The sequence below is a fragment of the Colletes gigas genome, unplaced genomic scaffold (assembly GCF_013123115.1).
Source record: "Colletes gigas isolate AHSC1104 unplaced genomic scaffold, ASM1312311v1 Colletes_gigas_Sc00003, whole genome shotgun sequence".
Classification (NCBI taxonomy): Eukaryota; Metazoa; Arthropoda; class Insecta; order Hymenoptera; family Colletidae; genus Colletes; species Colletes gigas.
The window spans coordinates 789,757-813,007 of NW_025106632.1; the positions used below are offsets into that span (position 1 = coordinate 789,757).

Genomic DNA, 23,251 nt, shown 5'->3' on the forward strand with positions numbered 1-23,251 from the left:
TTGAGAAATTTTATAGATTTCTGTATTTCTACTGTATTTCGTCTTCCGTTTACATAAATGGGAAACCAAAGCATACATTCATTTTGAATGAAATTTTATTCAAATCATTATGTACCGGAATAATCACAGTTAAATATTTATATATCTTTTATTCTTTCTTAATAAAGGTCTACTTCTAAATTATTATTTAATTCGTTACTAAAAATTATTTACCAAAATAATAATTTATATTAACAGTTATGTACTCGTTATTAATACTTATTCACAATTCAAGAAACATATAATCATAATACAGGTAAATTAAGTAATGCTTAATTCTTTGGACACAAAAATATTCAAACGTTAAATGACCTTATTGATTTTACATCAAATACTGCCTGTAAACGTGTACAAGGCGTAAGAATATATTTCAACTTTTTTTTATAGAAATTTTCCATAAAATTTATATGTAAAATTTAATGAAATATTTATTCGCACAGGTTTTGCTGGGACCTTTTAATGACTTTCATTTACCTGTACCTTTTCATAGCCATACCATATATTTTAGCATTTCATAGAGTAGCCAAAAGTTCTGATCCAGAAAGTTTGAATTCGATATATCCTGCGTATGTTGTTTGCATATTCGACATTGTTTTGAATTACATAACTGGATTTACGTCGTCCGATGGTCATGAAATCTTTCTGGATCCAATTCTGATAATACGGTAATGTAATTTATTTGTTTTCTTTTCAAACTGTGCAACCTTATTTATCGAATAATAATTTTATGTAGGCATTACACGAAAGGATACTTTTTGATCGATTTTGTGTCTTCGGTTCCGTACGTATGGTTTTATAGATATTGTATATCGCAACCAGGTCCTGATTCAAATTCTATATTCTTGATTCCTGAATGTTTGCCACTTTTAAAACTCTTACGTATTTATACATTACGTCTTTACACCAAGCAAATAATTACAGTAAGAATTAACGACAAGAGAAGTTCAAAGAATTAATACGCTCTTTAAGAATTATCGTTTAATTATAGAGTTTTGAAATTTCTCATGCTGCGGAGATAACAGTTTGGATGGTCCTGTTGATGTTATTAATGCTTCATTGGTGCAGCTGCCTATCGCATATTTTTCCAATTGTAATCGCACATATACATGGAGATACCATGGAGGTAAAGTTAAATTAATAAATAAATTAAAATCATACGCCGTTAAATCCTCTAGTGTAATTCAAATCAATTATAATCGTTTTAGGATAGTGAAATGTATTTATTTACTACAGAGTTATACAAACAAACCAATTCAGAAATTTATTTAATGTACTTTCATATCGGCACGAGCAACTTTTTTGGATCAAGCTTTACTGAATTTTATTCCTTAAGTAAAATAGATACTGTAATACGTTGCATACTTTTACTGTTAGGAAGAGGATACATAATTTATCTGATAGGTAATTACATTAATTTAATAAATTAATAAAAATTATTTATTAATAGAAATGTATCTTAATAGTGATGATTTTGCAATTGGTCGAGTCTGCTGCGGAACCAGAACTGAAGTATCAACGAATTATGCATCAAGTGAAAGAATATATTCACGACAAGAAACTCCCGCAATATCTTAAGGATAAACTTATCGCGTATTACGAGTATCGTTTTCAAGGCAGTTACTTTAAGGAGAGGGCTATATCTTGCACTTTGTCAGGTTAATGCCTGATACAACAAAGTCGTGATTTATTGTCTTAATGATGCAAATATTTATAAATATACAAGTTGTCCCGTGGTTCTTTTGCAAAACTACGAGAACTTAATCTGGAGATTAAAGGAAGAAAGAAACGTCGTACATATAAAGATTGAAAATAAACGCTTTGTTTTAGAGTTCTAAAAAACTTTATATAATATTTCTTTCCCCTTTTTATTTCTGAATTAAGTTCTTGCAGTTTGGCAAAAGAACCATGGAGCACCATGTATAATCCCTTATATTTATACATATATAGATCATTTGAATCAAGAAATTATGATCCATAGTAGTCGTGGACTGTTAGACACAGTCACGATCTTGCATTATTTACCGCGCAATGTTATTGGAAATTTAATGGGTGAGATAAAGTAAATTTCGAAATCTTCGCTTTTTGTTATAACGTAACAATATTTGTAGGGATTTTAAAACCAGTTATTTATCTGAACGAAGACGTTATTTATAAAAGTGAAACTGAAGGCGATTGTATGTTTTTTATAATAAGCGGTACTATCGCTCTCATTACATTTCAAGGAAAAGAAGTACGTGAAGTTTATTCTCTCTTTATGTCGAGGCAGTGAAATATTACAATTTCTATCTTCTTCACGCAAGATATGCCACGAAAAAGATGGAGGCTATTTCGGCGAGGGCGCCTTAATTTTCCCGGAACGAAGGCGCGTAGAAACCGCGATAGCGCTGGAAACATGCGAATTGCTGCGCTTATATCGACGTGATTTCAAACGCATGTTCTCTACGACGTCAACGTTTTATAAAAGATTAGAAAAAGTGGCGAAGGAGAGGCACGAGCAAATGATCAATTTAAACGCTAATCGGAACAAAAGTCACCCGATAAACGACAAATCAATTGTTGAAACACCGGATGAAACTGAATATAATCATGAAAAAGGAGACGCCGAAATTTTGTCTAATAAAAGTAATATTTAAACAGAAACTAATAATAAAGTCAATTGATACGTTAAAGTGTTGTATTCTAATGTAATCACGATGCGTGTGTGCTCGCGTGTGATCCTTTTCTTCTTGATCTTAAACAGCTGAATTATACAATTTCAAATCTCGACTGCCCAGGCATTTTTACGTTATACAGAATGTTCGAGCACTTCTGAAAAAAATTTTAATGGGATATTCTAGAGGGCAAAATAAGACGTAAATCAAGAATACCAATTTGTTGATCGAGGCTTCGTTAAAAAGTTATTAACGTATATCTAAATAGCGGCTATCCCCGCCACTCCGTTAGGCGCTAGGGAAGTTCGTCGTCACTAGTGATGCACTCAATTGACTCAATTGTGCCAAATCTGGCCACACTGGTCGGCTTAAATGGACTATAGAAAGAAACATTACTACTTCCTTTGGTGTCTCACAGAGGGCCAATGCTGATGGCTGATAGATAGATTGTCATAAAAAAATGCCCTCGTGACCGTCACGGCGTGACGGGACAATTCGTGACTTTCTGTTCTTGACATCGACTTTAATCGATCAGTCTGTATAACGTTAAATATCAAATTGACAGGTATACAGTTAGTCAGTATGAAATTAAATACAACGTGTCACTTCGCCGATAATGCGAAATGAAAAGTACAAATAACGATTATACGTTACAAAATAAGTGTAAGTGAAGTTAGCTACAACTTTTTCTGTTAAGAAATGGCGGATTATTTCGATGAAATGGGATGGACACCGTTAAGGGACGGCGAGGCGCCAAGCTATCTAATCCAAATAGCAAGGCTTTTACGAGATTTTGGTATGTGGGATTTATTGGGCCAATCCACCAGACTACCACCTCCTGCTTCAAAATCTGCAATTGAAAATTTGAAAGAGATTGAAATCGGATCGCTAGATTCAAAACAATGCCCTGTATGTTTGAAAGATTTAGAAGTTGGAATATCCGCAAAGTGCATGCCCTGTAAACATGTTTTTCATAAAGAGTGTATAATACCGTGGTTAGAAAAGGTACCGATTCTTAATAGTCATTGTTGACACATTAGGCGAACGCAGGACTCGCTGGATAAAACAGATTTTATATTTCTAGACAAATTCATGTCCGTTATGCAGACACGAATTACCAACGGATGACGAGGACTATGAAATGTACAGGAAAGAGAAACAACGTGCAGTGGAAAGAGAAAAAGATCTATTGGCTTTACATAATTCAATGTTTATGTAGAAAAGTATATATTTGTGTATAAACATAGTGTTTTCATTTGCTACAAAGGAAGGACCAGAATTGTGTTTCACAGATCAAGATCAAATTTTGCGGACTTGTTCAGGATCATTAATGATGCACGAAACCGTATGATGTACCGCAGCTTCGTTTTTGAAAAAATGAGGTTTTTAGGCTACAGTGATGGATTGCTTCCAAAACTAGGGGAATTGCTAAATATGAAGAAAACAAGTAACTTTATTTAATATATTTTGTGTTTGGAAAGTAATACCATTTTAGATATCGAGAGTGTTTTTATTTCCCGGTTGGCAGCCAATGTTTAAGCAACATTGAACGTATTTTCAAGACGATGCAACAGTTGATTCAGCAGTGTACTTGCTTGCAGAATCTGTCATGGAATCAATCCTTTTCCTTTTTTTTTTTATAATACAATAAGAACATATGCGTGTGCTCGTAATTGATCGAAACCACTAAATAAATTATGCTAATTTAAATTACAATGCGTAACTTTAAGCAACACAAAAGGATGAGAACAATACGAATCAGGGTTGGGAAAATTTGATTCGAATAACAAATAATTGATGAAACTGATATATAGCAATTTATTCTTGATAGTTAATCGATCGAATGTTTTTATTATAAGTTTGTATCTGTTAATTGCGAAATATTTCGTTCTATAATTGAAATCTTTACTTTTCTTTAATAATTAATGAATAAATAATTGTTTATCTTATATTCCTTATTCGATATTTTTGTTTAAATAACTCTGTAGTGTTTTCTGCATTATTATTGTAGAGCGCAAGATATTATCACAGTTGGGGAGCCGACCATGAGTTTCCCCAAATTGTTATTAAAAATGCAGCGTTCTTAAGACAGCAGAGTGGGCGGGAATGTTGCAAAATGTTAGGAACCGCCCTACCAAGGTGACGACGTTAAGGAGTGGCGTGACCAATCCACTTTCCGCTGAGTAATGTTCGTCGCTGTCACCTTGGTAGGGATCACCGAGGTTTGCTTATTGTAAAAATCAGAACGTAGACATCAGATCAATTCTCGAGAGAGTACAGCGAATATTTAAAATACGGCCAAGTTTGTCGATCTATCGAATAAAGTAAATTTGTTTTAGTTATACTGGAAAATTTCGAAGTTTTTAATCTGCGCGCTTCGTCGAGCAGAGCGGTTCAACGCTCCACGGGCACCAACCCACCTCCTTATCCCACTAGACTTGCAACGGTGTGTTTGGATTAGTGCACATCTCTCTTGCGCATGGAAATAGGGAAAAAGGCGCAAAACCAAGAGTGACGTTGAGTGATACTTCTGTATCTATCGTTATTCTGTGGTGTAAGTAATTTGCCGTTTTATGTTGTGTAGATGGGGTATATTGGCGATCAAACAACAAGGATAAGGGATATGGTAGTAACTGCAATTGTAATTTCAACGTGACAAAAAACATAAGAATAATATGAAGCTTGTAAGGTACGTAAGTTAATGTAAAAATTTATGAATTTATTGTAATTAAATTAAGTACGTAAGATTATATATGCGTACAGTGTACCGATTTTTAAGAACGAGCAGTTAGCGTACATAAATTGTTTGGTTAGAAATTAATTTTACTTGCTATAGAATATTATAATGATTTTAGATTCTTGATGAAACTCAGTCATGAGACTGTAACGATAGAACTGAAGAATGGTACTCAAGTATACGGCACCATTTCTGGTATGATAACATAACCTACACTTTATTGTTGCATGTAGTTCCTATGTACAAATGAGCAGATAAGATCCGTGGAGCACTATAGACATGTATCGCTAATGTTTATTTTATTTTATTCATCGAATAAAACGAAAGTAAAGTACGTAGAGGGAATAGACAAAATGGAATGAAAATGTAAAGTTTAGCAAATAAGACCGGTTTTTAACCTAACCTAAATTTAGGTTCTAGTAGTGTAAAGGTTTCCTTTTCATCTATACAGAGGACTTGATCAACCATTAAGCAAAATAAGTATGTACTTAGGGCAATGAGGGAAGAGAGTGCCTCGATATAACTATTGAATAATTGATCGAGTGTTGTAACCAATAGCATGTTAGTTAACATGTTCAATGCAAAGCTAATTTTGTTTTGCTTTCCATTTAGGTAGCATATTAACACAGAAAATGTGTTTGTGTATTAACAAAAGACAACGAGCAAAAGACCTTATTTTTATTTAAAATATTTTAATAAGATCCGTTTAAAAAGTATAAACATATTTTTTAACATCATATGAATTTATAAAATTTAATACAGTCTTCAGAGATTGAAATAGCGTTTACCATTACCTATAAGCAATTAAGAGATGTATCGTTGAGCTGAGTTCAGGATGTCGATTTGTGCTAACCCGGTCTTATCTATACATTATACAGATCGAATAAAAAGTACTCTCATTTTTTAATTTAAACTTAAACCTAAACATTTTCCACTATATTTGTTTCCAGGAGTAGACGTGGCGATGAATACGCATTTAAAAACAGTGAAAATGACTATAAAGAACAGAGACCCTGTTCAATTAGATACGTTAAGTTTACGAGGCAATAATATAAGGTATTATATATTGCCAGATTCGTTACCACTTGAAACCTTACTCATAGATGACACACCAAAAGCAAAAGCTAAGAAAAAGGAAGCTGCAAGAGGTTAGTAAATTTATAAATTTATATATAAAATATAGTCTGTACATAGATATTTTAAATGTGTTATCTTTATTGAGTCAAAATAGTACTTGGAGATTATTTTATATTTTATCTAGAATATAAGCAGCTTGTGTTTGATGTTGCGGATACTGAATACACACGTGCATCTACTCATACGCAAAGTTTAATTATTTTTAGGAGCAGCACGTGGTCGAGGACGAGGCGGACGCGGCACCAGAGGTGGTCGTGGTGGACGAGGTAGAGGAAGAGGCAGACGTTAATGACACATAGTGTTGTATTTAAATAAATTTAATTCGACATTTTCATATTAAAGGAAAGGAATTTATATTCGTGTAATATTCATACATACTATATGCCATTGATATAACCTAATAAATTTCACTCATTTTTTAATTATGTTAGAATTTGTTACTACAGGTGTCTTAATAGCTTTGACACTAGATTTACAGGTAATTATTTAGTTCGGGAGAAAGTGCTCCAATGACTCTGACTTTCACGTGCATTGTCAGGTGCATCATTTTAAACAACTTTTTCCTCTAGTACAATTGGTGGTTAAATTCTGTATTATGTATTTTGCTCTGTTAGGATTAGATGTTGAATGAAAGTACTTAATTAGTTCTGAACACTAGTTTCTAATTACTATGGAAAAAATTCTAGTAGAAAAATAAGAGTGCTTTAAGAGGGGTACATATATTTTTATAATATATCTACAACCAATTTCAGTAAATACACACACTTAAAGTTACAGAATTCGTAAGTATTATTTGTTAATAACTTATATCGAATTTGATCATAAATGTATATCCTAATTTAAAAACAAAAACTCGTTTTATGTAACCGTCAACACGACTGATTTCAAGGCAAATATAACAATCTCGCTAGGGAATTTCAGGATTACTGCAGAAAATTAACGCGAAGTTTAACAATAAAAAAGACAACAACTTATTAAACTCATTCAAATGATGCAACTTTTATGTGTGCTAACGGAAGATTATATTTGAATTCGTGTGTTTGCTCGTTTGCTTGGTCCTCCGCGTTCTCGCGCCATTTTTGAATAGTGGTGGTGAAAAGCGTGCTTTTCTGTGAGGACATGGTGGTGGATTATAGTTGAACAAACTTCAAATTTGTTTTTCTCGAAAATGAAACCTCGAATGAAAGAACGGTACACCACACTTTTTCCTTATTTTTTTTTACGTAGAATTACTCCCTAGTCGGTTGTACTACAATTTTCCACCCACTCTGTATAGGTAGAAATCGATATAGTATTTTTTATATGTATATCTAGCACTTGATACCAAAGCATCTAATTCGATTCATGTAAGTTAATTTTAAAATTTAAATACAAAAATCTGTACATCTAAGAGTCAGATTAACACAAGTCCATTTTTATCACAATTGAATTATACGTATCATTTATTACGAGCAATGTTGAACGAGAAATAGTAAACTTGCAAGAATCTGATTTTGCACTTGATAGAAAAAGTACGCAGTATTTGTGTAACTCTGTCTAATCAGAGTAAATTGGACTTTTCAGTTTAACAGCTCTATATGTTACTCCGTCACTGCTTTGAGAAAGTACAAAAGGAATCAAAGATCAAAATAAAATATAATAAAATAATCTTTGTACCTACGAAACGTAATTTTCACATTAATATTGTCACTATTATTTCTCTTCTTATTTTGGCAGTCTATCCTACTTTCACACAAACTCACAAAACACTACTATCTTTCACATCTAGTTTTTACAATTACTACGAAAATAAGTTTAATTTTTACTTCTATTTCGTTTAATCACGATTAGTGTACCCAAGTGTAATAAACATTATATTGCCTTAAATTCAATATCTCCGCAATATAGTTCAATTCGATAGTTTGTATTAACAGTGCTATTTTATTGAACAATTAAAATTGTATATTCGTTTTATTTTTATAATCGTTCAAATTTAACGCCTAGATTATGTGAAAACCACATACGCAATATTAGCATTGTTTTTTGGTTAGGTTAACCTTATACGAATGATATTATTTTTTAAACAATTTATACATTGTAAAATTTAACAACGTTAAAATTGTATTCAAATTAGTTAAAATGCATCAACGTATGTTATATAACAAAATACTTATTCCGTTAACAAGAAGTGTTTGGTTAGGGCACGTGAATAAATGTTCAAATGATGGGACCAAAAATGTCGAAGAATTTTCAACAGATAATTTAGAGTCTTCGTATAATACGCAAGATGTTTCCCATCTGCTCGAACAATCCACAACATACAAAGATGCCAATGATAAAAATTGGGCAACAACGCCATATCCTAAAGATGTGCTAGTAAAAAAAACAGATGACGAAGAACCATCTATAGAGCCTGAAAATACCTCAGTATTATTATTTCCTGGACAAGGTACTATTAAAGTTGGCACAGTCAAGAAATATATGCATTTCCCAGCTGTTAAAGAACTTTTTGACTCTGCCAATGAAATACTTAATTACGATCTATTGAAACTTTGTTTAAATGGTCCGCAAGAAAAATTGAACAGGACCGAGTTCAACCAAGCCGCTACGGTAGTTTCATCGTTGGCTGCGTTAGAAAAACTTCGCGAAGAAAGGCCTAATGCACTTGATAACTGTGTTGCTACGGCAGGTTATAGTGTAGGGGAAATAACTTCTTTAATTCTTTCTGGTGCCATAACGTTCGAAGATGGAATTAGATTGGTTCACGTCAGAGGGAATGCTATGCAGCATGCTGCAGATCAAGTACCCCAAGGAATGATGTCTGTGGTATGTACACGGGAAGCAAAAGTTTCCAAAGCTTGTACAGATGCAGAGAAGTGGGCGATGGAAATGGGCATTGAGAATCCGATATGCAGGTGAAATATTTTTATGGTATTTTAATAACCGATAAATGTTCAAAAATAATATATAATTCTGTTACAAAATTAATCATATGACGTATTTGTTATAGAGTTGCTATTTTTCTATGCACAGAAAGGAAGATATTCGCAGGAAATATAGAAGCATTACAATATATTGAAAAGCATAGTAAAGAGTTGGGCTTTAGAAACATAAGTAGATTGCCTGTATCGGGAGCATTTCATACGCCACTAATGAATCCTAGTTTGAAGCCAGTGTTTAAAATATTAACATCGATAGAACTAGATGAACCTAGATGTAAAGTGTATTCCAATTACAAAGGAAAACCATATGGTAGTCTACAATTCATGAAGAAATATATACTAAAACAAATTGTTTCCCCACTTAAGTGGGAACAGTGTATACAAAATATATATAGCAGATCACAAAATACATCATTTCCAAAAACGTACGACATAGCATCAGAAGGAAGAATGAAAACTATTTTAAAATTAATTAATGCAAAAGCACATAACTCGTGTATTGCAATTTAATTTTGTATTTAGTAGAAGAGTGAATATGTAATTTGTATTACGTTGGTCGTATTTCTTTCTTAAAACGAATACATTAAAGTATATGTATGAACTGCATTTAAATGTCACAGTTATATAAATACATAATTTCATGTTTATATATAATATAGTTCTTTTTTTTTTTTTTTTTAACAAAAAGAAATTTGTATTTATAATTCGAGAGAATTCTTTAGCCTGAAAATAACACACATAATGAAAAAGTGTTTTAAGCACAGACGAGGTATACGAGTAGACCTTTCACCTTATGGACTGAAATATATTCGCGATTCTTTGACTAGTTAAAGTTGTAAATAATTTGCATGTAATCATCGAAGTGAATAATGTTGAGAAATTCAAGAATCTTATCATCTGCTACTATAAATCGACAAAAATGTGAGTTGTATTTAATTTGTACATTATATCGTCATCCATCAATATGATTCTAAAGTCAAAGTATTTGCGTTTGTTTAGTAAGTCTTCGTTCATTTGTTTTGTATTCGCGGTTTCTACATGTGGCCTGTGGCATCCCTCGGAATTCGGATTCGTATTACAAGCTTCGCGAGACATCGGCTCTTCCCCCACCCCACCATCTAATTCGCGAGCGTTACCGAGCGCAGCGAGCGAATGAGCGAAGAGCAAGAGCCATCATTCGTACTTGGAAAATCAACGTAGCAAGACGCGTCAAGACATATCGGCATTTCGCGACCGAGGTGCGTAATTCTAACCTGTTGATCTTTCCATTGTTACTACTCGCGTTTTAATTACGATCTCTTGCAATACGGTTTGGATTTAATCATTACTTAATTCTAATATTAATTCTAATATTTATTTTGTTTCTGTTACAGTCTCTTATTGGAGTTTGAAATCAAGGAATGTTTCATTGACGGGTAACGGACGTCATGATAGTTGGTAAACGATTCGAATAAATTTCAAACAAAATATTGGTAACATCAAAATTATTATAACAATGAATAACATACATGTTCATATTTATATAATTTTGTCTATTTATTGAATTGTAAGATGAAAAATTTATAAAAATCATTGTACTTCCGTTACTTTCAAAGTTACTCCATCTTTAAGCGTTAGCAAGAAATTTCGGGGGTCACTGTCGAATGGAATCGTCGTTTTTTCACAAACATCGACTTTATGATTTCGAAGAATAGAGATAAGTCCGATCTTACTTTGATAATGCGCAAAACGGGCACCTGAAAGCAGGTGATACAACATGGTATGCAGGAACACAGATAATGAAACGTTAATTTTGCTAGCAATTAGAATATATTTCATATACTTACCTATACAGTTCCTAGGTCCGTCACCGAAAGACAGGAAACTCATAGGATGTCTTTTCTCGATCGCTTCGTCTGTAAATCTTTCAGGGTTAAAAGTTACTGGATCTGGATAAATATCGGGGTCATTTTGAATCGCATATATCGGTATCCAAATTAATGTATCTTTTGGAATTGTAATTTTTGTCTCTCTAAATGTGTAATCTTCGGATACTTGTCTCATCAATATTGGCAGTATTGAGTACTTTCTCAGTGTCTCTATACAAAAAGAAATAATAAGTATAATACTCATTTTTCTGATCGATTAGAATTTATTGGGGGGTATGCACCTCGAAACACTGCATCCAGATATTTCATTTCTTTCACTTGATTGTATGTCAATTCACCATTCTGCGTGCTTTTTTCTCTGATTTCTGCCCGTAACTTGTCCTGTATGTGCTGATTCTGCGCTAATTCGTAAAGCACAAAGCTCATCGTTGACGAGGAAGTTTCAAATCCAGCTAGGAAAAAGATAAATGCTTGCGAGGTGAGCAATTGGTCCGTAAATTCTGTAAAAAACAATACAATTCAATACATAACAAAGTTTTTATTTTTTTTAGGCAAAATCAGATATTAAAGACTGCTAAATGAGTTTAAAATCACTTACCAAGATTTTCCAACTTTTCTGGATTCTCTTTAAGTTCCATCAACACGTTAACAAAATCAGGCCGAACGATATTGTTCTCTTTTCTGTATTTCATCGTGCCTACGATCGCATTCGTAAAGAATTTAGCAACTTCTTTTGGTTGCAACAGGTGGCCAATTATATTGTATAATCTCGGCAGAAATTGTCTGCAAAGTTCTTGAGACACTTGTTGCAGAGAAGGAGTGAACACTTGTTTGCCTATTCGTCGAAACTCGCTATTCTTGTCTTTAAAGGCATTCATTTCAATTCCAAAAGCACAGCTACCGATCACGTCGGTCGTGTATTTCGCTGCCATTTCGCGACATTCTACAAGCTCTCCGTTTTTTATCATTTTGTCCAGATATTCTTCCAAATGTTTTGCGCATTCTATTATGAGGGGAAACATTTCTTTGAGTTTGCCGGTCGTGAACACGGGCGAGAGCTTTGCCCTCAATGGTCGCCATCTTTCGGGTTCTAACGCGAAAAGATGTTCTGTTAATGGATCGATCTGCGAATAGATTTGAAAATTGGTATATATATTTATTTTGGAATAGTTTGCTATTATACAAGGTGTCTGGTAATCAGTAACTGTACGGGGTATTCGGTCACATCTGAGAATAATTTTAATGGGAAATTCTAGAGGCCAAAAATAAGACGAAAGTCAAGAATACCAATTTGTTGATCGAGGCTTCGTTAAAAAGTTATTAATGTTTAAAGATTCGCCTGTAGCAGTGGTTCTCGCTCAGCATGAGAAACTCTACTTTACCGACGTATCGACTTACAGTTTTCTGAGTAAGAACCATTATCAAGCGTGCGCAGCTGTTCGCAGATTGCCGTTCTACAGGCGTAACTTTAACTTTAATAACTTGTTAACGAAGCCTCGATCAACAAATTGGTATTCTTGATTTTCGTCTTATTTTGCCCTCTAGATGCCCCCATTAAAATTTTTCCCAGAGATGGCTTCCCAATGTAACAATAGAAACGATATTATTTTACATTATTTTTGCCCGAAACTCAAGAAACTAGAACGCAACAACGAAGTTGCATCAAGACAGAACTCGGCGCGTACCTCATTAATTTTCAAAGTTATTTTTACGTGAATTAAACTTATTTATTCGTACCTTTGGAAATGTAGGGATCCCTCGGTGTGCAAAAAGCGAGAAGTCTCTGATAAGAACATCCTTGCTAAGGTTTAAATCATTAACGATGAGAATAGGAGTACTTCCTTGGAATATTCCACAAACTGGTTCGTGTTTGTATTTTTCGTATATTGTCTTTATGTAACTGCTGAACGATATTCTTTTACTTATCAGAGATCCGAAATTACCGAAAATAATTAAGGGTTGCGGTCCGGGTATGCCACGTTTTTTCCAGAAATCATAGGTCGAAGTATAGTAGTAGTAAAGTGTGAGAATTGTTATAGCAATGGTGCATAATATTAAAAAACCGTCTGCCATGTTGTTAGTTTTTCCAAGTGGAATAATAATTGAAAATAGTTACCGACGCACAATATCAAAATCGCTAATAATAATTTTTTAAACGATACGGTCTTCAATTTTGTTTTGACATTTAAACTTATTGTTTCGTCGAAATAAACCAAATATCAATACAGCGACTCCTGAAATCAAATTTTATTACATATATTATCTTCTGTGTTGTTATTCAGCGCGTAATTATGTACAATCCCGTTATCGTTATCTGTTACAACGATATACTATATTTGGTTGTTTACAAAATTTTGTTGTAATTATACATACGTCATAGAGATTAATATGTACGATATTCAAAGCCTATAAATATACGAGGTTTCGTATCTATAACTAGAAAAATTTCTTTTTGCGCGCTTGTAAATTTTTTAAGATTAATCGAATATAATGAATGGTAAATATTTTACGTATATCTGGTACATAACTGGGAATATTTCTAAATTGGTAACGCTTCGGGTCTGAATCGTTGCATATTAATATATTAAATTCAACAAATAATTTACACATATGCACGATTAGTAGTTGTTACGTCATTACACACACAGGTACTCATTCGCACAAACGTTTCTCCTCTAACTTTCAACAAAATACTCACACGTAATAAGTTGTCAAAATATCGAGAGTCGCTCGGTAGTTTGTAACATCTCACGGTGAAACGTGAACCGCGTCTGAATCGCAACAAGCGTTTCATGTTTCACATATAATCAGTCATGACGAATATGAGATAAAAAACAACTCGAAGGATAAGTTAATCTGCGTGTTGATTCGCTGATGTAATTTCCGTACATTCCATTATCAATCAATTATTAATCCCACAATGAACGGGTTTTTTTCAATTTAATCAACCAAAAATGATGAAACTTTTTTTTGTCGAATTTGTTACTCACGATCGGCTATTTGAAAACGTGTTCTTTGTTAATTCTAATGTTGTATCTCGCGTAATGAACTTTTAAATTCACGAATCGAATTAGCTTGTGCCGTGACCTTTACGTATTGTTTATTACATTTGAAAAATTTTACGCGGTTTCCGAGCAAATAAAGATAACACGCGTGCGCAAGAGTGTATTATAGATACATGTTCATGAATCAATTGTAAACATATTTTAAAAACATACTGCATTGTTAAATACATATGTATAATATGATAACAACATAAAGATGACGAATGTAAGAATTTTCTGTCGCAAAATTATATACAATACGATACCAAGATAATTAAGTTTGACTTGTAACGCAAGTATTTGCTGTGTCATTGTTTTCTTCTGACGATGCAATAGGTTGAGCATTTTTTCTTTCCGGTAGTACCTGCAAAAATGCATCTTGCCATGTTCTTCCTTCGCTAACTCTAAGCAAAATTTCGAACACTGAAAAATTTGCGTGCATTATATTTGATTATAAAATTTTCATTTAAATAACACGTACCATGATCAACGGTTAAAACCTTTCTCGCCTTCATTTGTAAGAATTTGTCTAGAGGTAATCGGCCGTGCCTTACTCCAGCCTCTACAGCTATTTTATGACAGTGGCCCTAAAAATGTAAACGTTGTATAAGATTTATACAAATTGAAAGAGCTAGCTTACCTTATGACTATTATGATCAACAAGACCACCTATAACATACACACAATCATGTTCCAGATGATCGATAACATCTTCTGATTCACTAGTTAGATATATGATTTTTTCTTTTCGATAAATATCTAAATACGATTCGGTGTGAAATTTTACCTATAAAATTTATTTTTACATTGCTAAACGTGGACTATAAATGTTATATTTTGAGAACATTTTGAATATCTTTTAATGAATCGACAAGTACATTCAAAATAATTACATACATCCCAATGTTCATACCCATTATGCTTCTGCATATGACTTCTTGATTTTCCATTGAAACCAGTAAGGGAAAATTGCATCGGTGCATTGGCCCTTCTATTTAAAGTATAACATCTTAGTATTTGTTTAGTTAATTTCGCAATATCCTTATCGATCATTAGATCATCGAAAGACATATCAATAGTCACACCAACTTTACAACTACTATCCGCCATTGTACTTTTTTTTAAAGCTTTCCTAGACGGTCCAAGGTCTATGTTGTTCGCACGCGCAAATGCTCGCTTTTGCCTTGCTTTCTCTCGTTCCTTTATTCTATTTAAACATTTTCATTGTTAAACATAAACCGTAGTCACTGTCAATTTCTGAATATTTATTAAAAAATTAACAGATAAAAAACCTTTTCTCATCCTTTCGTTCCAACCATTTTTCCCTTTTTCTCACTTTTTTTAATTGACGTTTACTTATATTTGGATTTAATTGTAGTAATTTTTTATTGGAATTATAAAAAGTTTTTTGATTACATATGTTTATATGTTGTGTATCGTTCTCCGATGTCTCGATATTATTTGCCTTTTCAGTCTCCATATTCTAACGAATTTCTATCAACTTAAATAAATAAGAAACTCTTTCTCATGTTTAAGACGGCTGGACATCCAGAGGCACTTGTAATTCAGTATTGTGCCATTCAACGACACGTGCCGCATGACACGTTACTCATAACGTAATATGTTTTAGTGAACTCATTTGCACGACTAATGGAAGGTTAAAATAGTTCGAGACTTTGACTCGAAGTGCAACAAATGCTGTAATATCATTTATATTATTCGTTTTAGCCGTTTCAACAAAATATTAGGGATATATAATGTAAATCTGCATGGTTACGTTTTCAACATTTATTAAGTATACCGTAGATACGAGAAAATGATTTCCAAATTCATAGTCCCATACTTTGTTTACTTATTTATTTATATTACTTCAGATTACAGCTCTACCACAAGTAAGCTAAATTTGTAAAAAAAGAATCTAATTTTTTAGTACCTTATATTGGTACTACAGTAAACTCTTGACTCACTTCACTCGACAATTGTTATCCAATCGCAGTTAACACTAGAAAGACTGAAACTTAGTATATACCTATATTGGCCAAAAGCAGTCAAAATGACTGCATTGTGAAAGACTAACTAATGTGTAAAGAAATTTGTTTAAAATTAATTTTTAATATTATGTTATAATATTATGAATTTAGGGCGAGGAAATAAAATAAACAACTTGTTAGAACAAGTATCACTGCATAAAGATTCGAACAGTGATGCCAGAAAAGCACCGTCGGGTGCACACTCACACATGCTAGATACGCGTACGTGAGCTCGTGGAGTTTCGGAAAGACGACAAAGGCAAACTGACGCATGCCCTCTTTCTCGATTCTCCGAAGCTGCCCGAAGTAATTTCGGACCGCTTCGTGGGAGTCGAGAGAGAAAGGCTCACATTTGCCTTCTCGCTCCCACACAACTGAAATCCGATCTCCGGTCAACGGCATACGATTTGGATTCTCGACTGCCCAGGCATTTTTACTTTCCGACCTATGTAGGCGCACATAAGCAAAGTACCCATAATGAAAAAAAAATTTTGTAAAATTTATTTTACGGAAATACACGTTTTAAGACCTCCTGATCATATTTTAATTATTGAAAAAAAAGAAATTTTTTTTTATTCCCATGTATGGGCACACATATGTATATTATTAATACGATTTTTGAAAATAAATAAAGTAAAACTTATCTGATTGAAATTTTTTCTAGAAGTTGAGCTGATGAATACCTAGAAAAAAGTATTAGACAACATTTGATTTTGATTTCGATTAAAAATCAAATTTATATTGTTTTAAATTCGCAGCCATTAGCTCGGTGTTACCCATAATGAAGAAGTTCTTCTTCAAAGGTAACACCGATTACCAGGTCTCACCACGAGGAGGTTGCTGCGAGTGGAGACCCAAAGTGAGATCGATGGAACAAAGTTCGATCGACCTTCCTTTTTACACACTAGATTACGCAAAAAAAAAAGATGCCAAGTAATTACTGTTCTAAAACAAAGGAGGAAGCTAAATTGTGGGAGACGCGACACGACGAAACGCGACACAATACTGCACAGTGCAGTAGGAATATGAGGTGCGACACGTACCGAATAGCGGGTCAAAAGGGGCAGCTCGTTGCCTCTCAGCGAGTCCAATTGAAGGGGAGGAGAATCGACGCACCAGACACGGGTTCTCCATTTCTCCCACGCATCCTGCTGGGAGCCCACGGGACCCAACTCGGGATGGCTGACAAAGGAGAGAGATCCTGAATCCGGGCTACCGCAGACAGGAACAGGTCCCCTCTACGGCCGATGACTCTTTCCCTAGAATTGTCTCACCAGAGGACGGCAACCGACCCTTCGAACCATCTAAACGGCCGATCACTTGCTTTTTACATTAAAGCAGCGGTGACCGGAGAAACGAGACTGGAAAAGAAGCTATTAATGAATTCATTACTTGGCAATCTACGCAGTAAATAAAATAATATACAATGTAAATTGAAAATTAACGTCGTAGGTGGAATTAATGAGATTAAGGAATTGAAATAAACATAGGAATGAGAAAGAAAGGAAAAAGAAATATTCGACGTTAATTTTTACACTCGCGCCGCGCCTTAAATTTAATGCCCTTACGTGCAGATGAATCCGAAGTCCTCCCTCTAAAAATTGATCTGAATAAAAACTAAAATAAAAATTAGTAGTTAAACAAACAAATTAGAATTAATTATATCAACAAATATAGGGACAAATAAATACAAATATACAACCAAGAGCAGGATAATTAAAAAAATAACAACCCCACGATGAAAGACAGTGAGGAACAAAATAATTTGAAAAATCACAACCCAACGAAGTAAAGAATGGAGAACAAGATAATTCGAAAAATAACAACCCATCGATGTCGAAAATAAAGAACAGAATAATTGGAAAAATTTCTACCCAACGATGTAATATATGTAGATAAAAGCTGAAAAAAAAACAATTGAATGAATTATTAGAGAGAGGAACAGAAACAACGAAATAATACATCCCTATATATAAATAAAAAACACAATAATGGTATTAGTTATATGGATATAAATATATGTATGTATTATACCAATCGGCGACACCAGTCATCATCGCAGAATCAGAGAATCTGAAACAGAAAATACGCGTGACAGTACCCCTGGCGGTTCCAGGAGTACTGAAAAGAGCCGATCAGCTGTGCCCGTTTTTATGCAGTCGGAGAAAAGTAATCCCTAGCCAATCAGCAGCCAGTCCGCTGGGGGCGACACTCCGATAGGGCGACACTTGCTTCACCTAAGTTTATAAGAGACCCCCCTGAGGCCCGCGCGGGGGAGTTATCTCCCAACCACCAAGCAAGACGGACCGTATCGAGATGAAGAATTTAATTGAAGACTTACATTCGATCAAAATCGAAGATGGCGGCCAAGGGACAAAACCGGTCTTTTTAAAGACCAAGAAAACCTCATTTGTGGGAACAACTTATGCAATGAACTGAACAACTTTTATATTTAACAACTCAGAGACACTTTACATCTCTGTTTTGTAACAACTTTTATATTTAACAATTCAGAGACACTTTACATCACTGTTTTGTAACAACTTTTATATTTAACAACTCAGAGACACTTTACATCTCTGTTTTGTAACAACTTTTATATTTAACAACTCAGAGACACTTTACATCTCTGTTTTGTAACAACTTTTATATTTAACAACTCAGAGACACTTTACATCTCTTTTTTGTAACAACTTTTATATTTAACAATTCACAGACACTTTACATCTCTGTTTTGTAACCACTTTTATATTTAACAACTCAGAGACACTTTACATCTCTGTTATGGAACAAGTTATGCAATAAAACTGAACATGGTATATTTGCCTATACATATAGGAAGGAAATTCGTCGTTAGTATTGTCGCCCGTCAATGCACTTAATTATGCATGATCAGTATACTATCTAATTTTATTTTTTATTATACCGGTTTGTAATATCGTAAAGATCAATGCAAAAACATTATGCACAGCTCTTGTATTTCTTTGATTTATCCAAGTAGTCAAAGTATAATATTTAACAAACTTTTGATTCAAATAAAATAATGAATGACACAAAATTTGAGTACCTGTTACATGCAACCTATGTATAAATGCATAACTAATATTGATATACGCATAACGAACTTAGTTTGTGATATGAAACATTAAGAAAAGTGTAAATTAATAAATAGGTTTCAAAATGGGTATTCCGGGTTTAACAACTTTCATAAACAATCGTTCAGATCGTTATTTGGAATAGTTCGAGCTACGTGATATGTATTTAGTTATTTAGCTGTCAAATATATAATTCGTACAAGTGCAATTGTGTTTTTGTCGGTGATTACGATAATTACGCTCAACGAGTATCGGATTTTTTTGACGATTTGATAAAGTGCAATGCAGTACCATTAGTTTTGATCGATTGTGGTTGCGAGGATAAGAAACTGCAAACAGTTATATCTAGAACTAGAGAAAAGGTTCGTACAGCATCATCTTATTCTCCGATCTGTCAACAGAAAATGAAATTTTTTCCTTTATATATTTAGGAAGTTTTCAAAGATGTTATGTGAAAGAAGAATATTCGTCATGTGCAATGCTTATTCGAAGCTGATAATGCTATAGCTACTGTAGCAAGGATATTGAATTGTCCTGTATCGAGTTATGATTCAGATTTTTATGTGTTTGGGACATTGTACATACCATTTGATACATTGGACAATTACACGGTGAAAAGTTCAACTGGAAATGGTTACACGAAACGTTGTAAAATTTATAAAGTTGAACACTTATTAAATTCTTATAGAGGTTTAAGTCAATCTACACTGCCATTAGCTGCAATATTACTAGGCAATGATTATGTAAAACTCCTTGGATATAAGAGCCCCCTGAGGCGTTCATCGGGGAGTTATCTCCCAACCACCAAGCAAGACTGACCGTATCGAGATGAAGAATTTAATTGAAGATTTCCATTCGATCAAAATCGAAGATGGCCAAAGAAGATGGTTCACGAGCAGCGGCCAAAGGGCAAACCGGTCTTTTTAAAGACCAAGAAAATCTCATTTGTGGGAACCACTAAACTGAACAACTTTTATATTTAACAACTCAGAGACTTTTTACATCTCTGTTTTGGAACAACTTTTATATTTACCAACTCAGAGACTTTTTACATCTCTGTTTTGGAACAACTTATGTAATAAAACTGAACATGGTATATTTGCCTATATAGGCGAAAAATATACAAATACAAATTGAATTTATTGAATTGATATTAAGTAAACATTCTTTGCTATAAGATCATAAATTATTATTTGAAATAGTAGAACAATTAGAAAATAAATCGTTTAAAAATAATTTCGAAAGTCTTACTTGATAAACTATATTCAAACGATTTATTTCCAAAGTATTGTTTTATGTCAAACATGATCAGGGGATCTTGAAACGTGTATTTACGTGTCAATTTTTCATTCATTATGGGCTTTGGTTGTATATTTGTGTCTATATAACTTGAATTCAAATGGTAATGAAAAATCAATGACGCATGTTTGTACATTATTTTTTAATCCTGGACTCGTTAATGGTACTTCTCTAAGATTAGATAAGGACAGTAATGGGGAAGAAAATTTAGTGTCAGTGCCTTCTGCTTCGTAACATTTAAGCTTTTTATTACAGTCTCTCATCATGTATTTCATAAAACCTCTCCTTCTATTCATTCCTGATTGCAGAAATGCATATATAACTCTAATAATTTTTAAACTTATTACATTGCTCAATGGATAGGAATAATCCTCTATTTGTACAGGACAAATATATAAACGTCGAACCAACAAGTCCATAAAATATGCAGGATAATTGCCCATAAGATATTCATCTACAAACAAATTAGGTACATTAGCTAGTGCATTATTGGTAGCAGATTCTGACCCCTTTAAGCATGTCTAATATTTCAACTTCGTTTTCTTCCTCTTCTTCTTCTTCTTCGGATGATTCAAAGTCTCCATTTTTATCAGTTTCTTCCATGTACATTAGACTATTAACATCTCCATCAAATTTAAAAATTCTGTTTATGGAACGTGTTGTGGTACGAGCTGCATATTCCTGTGAAAACCCCAATGGAAGTAAGCAAGTATTTCTGTAGATGCATTTGTATAGCCATTTTTTGTCTTACGGTTTTAGGTGATCTACATAGTATTCCAATGACTGCTTTGTCCAAGATGTAAAATCCGCTCAACCATTGTAAAGTTGCTTCTATACAATACTGTCGATTACTTTACCTTTTTCTTGTTAACGAAAGAAGTTTCTAAATGTACCACGTTTTACATAATCATTGCCTAGTAATATTGCAGCTAATGGCAGTGTAGATTGACTTAAACCTCTATAAGAATTTAATAAGTGTTCAACTTTATAAATTTTACAACGTTTCGTGTAACCATTTCCAGTTGAACTTTTCACCGTGTAATTGTCCAATGTATCAAATGGTATGTACAATGTCCCAAACACATAAAAATCTGAATCATAACTCGATACAGGACAATTCAATATCCTTGCTACAGTAGCTATAGCATTATCAGCTTCGAATAAGCATTGCACATGACGAATATTCTTCTTTCACATAACATCTTTGAAAACTTCCTAAATATATAAAGGAAAAAATTTCATTTTCTGTTGACAGATCGGAGAATAAGATGATGCTGTACGAACCTTTTCTCTAGTTCTAGATATAACTGTTTGCAGTTTCTTATCCTCGCAACCACAATCGATCAAAACTAATGGTACTGCATTGCACTTTATCAAATCGTCAAAAAAATCCGATACTCGTTGAGCGTAATTATCGTAATCACCGACAAAAACACAATTGCACTTGTACGAATTATATATTTGACAGCTAAATAACTAAATACATATCACGTAGCTCGAACTATTCCAAATAACGATCTGAACGATTGTTTATGAAAGTTGTTAAACCCGGAATACCCATTTTGAAACCTATTTATTAATTTACACTTTTCTTAATGTTTCATATCACAAACTAAATTCGTTATGCGCATATCAATATTAGTTATTATGCATTTATACATAGGTTGCATGTAACAGGTACTTACACAAATTTTGTGTCTTTCGTTGTTTTATTTGAATCAAAAGTTTGTTAAATATTATACTTTGACTACTTGGATAAATCAAAGAAATACAAGAGCTGTGCATAATGTTTTTGCATTGATCTTTACGATATTACAAACCGGTATAATAAAAAATAAAATTAGATAGTATACTGATCATGCATAATTAAGTGCATTGACGGGCGACAATACTAACGACGAATTTCCTTCCTATATGTATAGGCAAATATACCATGTTCAGTTTTATTGCATAACTTGTTCCATAACAGAGATGTAAAGTGTCTCTGAGTTGTTAAATATAAAAGTGGTTACAAAACAGAGATGTAAAGTGTCTGTGAATTGTTAAATATAAAAGTTGTTACAAAAAAAAGATGTAAAGTGTCTCTGAGTTGTTAAATATAAAAGTAGTTACAAAACAGAGATGTAAAGTGTCTCTGAGTTGTTAAATATAAAAGTTGTTACAAAACAGAGATGTAAAGTGTCTCTGAGTTGTTAAATATAAAAGTTGTTACAAAACAGTGATGTAAAGTGTCTCTGAATTGTTAAATATAAAAGTTGTTACAAAACAGAGATGTAAAGTGTCTCTGAGTTGTTAAATTTAAAAGTTGTTCAGTTCATTGCATAAGTTGTTCCCACAAATGAGGTTTTCTTGGTCTTTAAAAAGACCGGTTTTGTCCCTTGGCCGCTGCTCGTGAAACATCTTCTTGGCCGCCATCTTCGATTTTGATCG

The 23,251-nt window shown here is 33.4% G+C and overlaps 6 protein-coding genes and 1 pseudogene across 9 annotated transcripts; 4 read left to right on the forward strand and 3 right to left on the reverse strand.

Moving 5' to 3' along the window:
• Window positions 1-346: 346 nt before the first annotated feature.
• On the forward strand, window positions 347-2,672 carry LOC122404737 (potassium/sodium hyperpolarization-activated cyclic nucleotide-gated channel 1-like). The gene is made up of 8 exons (XM_043408960.1): window positions 347-396; window positions 480-704; window positions 773-959; window positions 1,028-1,162; window positions 1,487-1,694; window positions 1,921-2,088; window positions 2,148-2,269; window positions 2,340-2,672. The coding sequence occupies exons 1-8, from the start codon at window positions 347-349 to the stop codon at window positions 2,670-2,672; spliced, it is 1,428 nt and encodes a 475-aa protein (XP_043264895.1).
• A 441-nt stretch (window positions 2,673-3,113) lies between these two features.
• On the forward strand, window positions 3,114-5,010 carry LOC122404882 (E3 ubiquitin-protein ligase RNF181-like). 2 transcript variants are annotated; one of them, XM_043409211.1, is made up of 3 exons: window positions 3,114-3,255; window positions 3,388-3,695; window positions 3,775-5,008. In XM_043409211.1, exons 2-3 carry the CDS (start codon window positions 3,390-3,392, stop codon window positions 3,907-3,909), a joined length of 441 nt encoding a protein of 146 aa, XP_043265146.1. In that variant the 5' UTR covers window positions 3,114-3,255; window positions 3,388-3,389; the 3' UTR covers window positions 3,910-5,008. The 2 variants fall into 2 exon arrangements, with proteins under 2 accessions (XP_043265146.1, XP_043265144.1); XM_043409209.1 differs by having other exon boundaries at window positions 3,167-3,320; window positions 3,775-5,010.
• Window positions 5,011-5,248: 238 nt separating this feature from the next.
• LOC122404883 (probable small nuclear ribonucleoprotein Sm D1) lies at window positions 5,249-6,912 on the forward strand. Its single transcript, XM_043409212.1, has 4 exons — window positions 5,249-5,379; window positions 5,546-5,622; window positions 6,378-6,575; window positions 6,771-6,912. Exons 1-4 carry the CDS (start codon window positions 5,366-5,368, stop codon window positions 6,851-6,853), a joined length of 372 nt encoding a protein of 123 aa, XP_043265147.1. The 5' UTR covers window positions 5,249-5,365; the 3' UTR covers window positions 6,854-6,912.
• A 1,038-nt stretch (window positions 6,913-7,950) lies between these two features.
• LOC122404878 (probable malonyl-CoA-acyl carrier protein transacylase, mitochondrial) lies at window positions 7,951-10,061 on the forward strand. 2 transcript variants are annotated; one of them, XM_043409206.1, is made up of 3 exons: window positions 7,951-8,992; window positions 9,290-9,458; window positions 9,554-10,061. In XM_043409206.1, the coding sequence occupies exons 1-3, from the start codon at window positions 8,683-8,685 to the stop codon at window positions 9,993-9,995; spliced, it is 921 nt and encodes a 306-aa protein (XP_043265141.1). In that variant the 5' UTR covers window positions 7,951-8,682; the 3' UTR covers window positions 9,996-10,061. The 2 variants fall into 2 exon arrangements, with proteins under 2 accessions (XP_043265141.1, XP_043265140.1); XM_043409205.1 differs by having other exon boundaries at window positions 7,951-9,458.
• An 892-nt stretch (window positions 10,062-10,953) lies between these two features.
• Window positions 10,954-14,546, reverse strand: LOC122404877 (probable cytochrome P450 6a14). Its single transcript, XM_043409204.1, has 6 exons — window positions 14,052-14,546; window positions 13,091-13,587; window positions 11,952-12,477; window positions 11,635-11,853; window positions 11,312-11,563; window positions 10,954-11,221 (listed from the first exon to the last, which is right to left on the reverse strand). The coding sequence occupies exons 2-6, from the start codon at window positions 13,424-13,426 to the stop codon at window positions 11,055-11,057; spliced, it is 1,500 nt and encodes a 499-aa protein (XP_043265139.1). The 5' UTR covers window positions 13,427-13,587; window positions 14,052-14,546; the 3' UTR covers window positions 10,954-11,054.
• LOC122404881 (tRNA methyltransferase 10 homolog A) lies at window positions 14,539-16,222 on the reverse strand. 2 transcript variants are annotated; one of them, XM_043409208.1, is made up of 5 exons: window positions 15,690-16,222; window positions 15,295-15,604; window positions 15,038-15,184; window positions 14,879-14,984; window positions 14,539-14,799 (listed from the first exon to the last, which is right to left on the reverse strand). In XM_043409208.1, exons 1-5 carry the CDS (start codon window positions 15,875-15,877, stop codon window positions 14,672-14,674), a joined length of 879 nt encoding a protein of 292 aa, XP_043265143.1. In that variant the 5' UTR covers window positions 15,878-16,222; the 3' UTR covers window positions 14,539-14,671. The 2 variants fall into 2 exon arrangements, with proteins under 2 accessions (XP_043265143.1, XP_043265142.1); XM_043409207.1 differs by having other exon boundaries at window positions 14,539-14,820.
• A 4,646-nt stretch (window positions 16,223-20,868) lies between these two features.
• On the reverse strand, window positions 20,869-22,382 carry LOC122404738 (annotated as a pseudogene).
• Window positions 22,383-23,251: the final 869 nt, after the last annotated feature.

Bases quoted from the DNA above. Each gene is read 5' to 3' on its own strand.
- LOC122404882 (XM_043409209.1), top strand. The intron at 3,696-3,774 runs GTACCGATTCTT...TTATATTTCTAG, and splicing joins TAATACCGTGGTTAGAAAAG to ACAAATTCATGTCCGTTATG.
- LOC122404737 (XM_043408960.1), top strand. From the start codon at position 347: ATGACCTTATTGATTTTACATCAAATACTGCCTGTAAACGTGTACAAG. The intron at 960-1,027 runs GTAAGAATTAAC...GTTTAATTATAG, and splicing joins ACACCAAGCAAATAATTACA to AGTTTTGAAATTTCTCATGC. The intron at 1,695-1,920 runs GTTAATGCCTGA...TTCTGAATTAAG, and splicing joins TATATCTTGCACTTTGTCAG to TTCTTGCAGTTTGGCAAAAG.
- LOC122404883 (XM_043409212.1), top strand. The intron at 5,623-6,377 runs GTATGATAACAT...ATTTGTTTCCAG, and splicing joins AGTATACGGCACCATTTCTG to GAGTAGACGTGGCGATGAAT. The intron at 6,576-6,770 runs GTTAGTAAATTT...AATTATTTTTAG, and splicing joins GAAAAAGGAAGCTGCAAGAG to GAGCAGCACGTGGTCGAGGA.
- LOC122404878 (XM_043409205.1), top strand. From the start codon at position 8,683: ATGCATCAACGTATGTTATATAACAAAATACTTATTCCGTTAACAAGA. The intron at 9,459-9,553 runs GTGAAATATTTT...TATTTGTTATAG, and splicing joins ATTGAGAATCCGATATGCAG to AGTTGCTATTTTTCTATGCA.
- LOC122404881 (XM_043409207.1), bottom strand. From the start codon at position 15,877: ATGGAGACTGAAAAGGCAAATAATATCGAGACATCGGAGAACGATACA. The intron at 15,185-15,294 runs GTATGTAATTAT...TAAATTTTATAG, and splicing joins ATGGGTATGAACATTGGGAT to GTAAAATTTCACACCGAATC. The intron at 14,985-15,037 runs GTAAGCTAGCTC...TTACATTTTTAG, and splicing joins TTGATCATAATAGTCATAAG to GGCCACTGTCATAAAATAGC.
- LOC122404877 (XM_043409204.1), bottom strand. From the start codon at position 13,426: ATGGCAGACGGTTTTTTAATATTATGCACCATTGCTATAACAATTCTC. The intron at 11,564-11,634 runs GTGCATACCCCC...CTTTTTGTATAG, and splicing joins TCTGGATGCAGTGTTTCGAG to AGACACTGAGAAAGTACTCA. The intron at 11,222-11,311 runs GTAAGTATATGA...ACCTGCTTTCAG, and splicing joins CGGACCTAGGAACTGTATAG to GTGCCCGTTTTGCGCATTAT.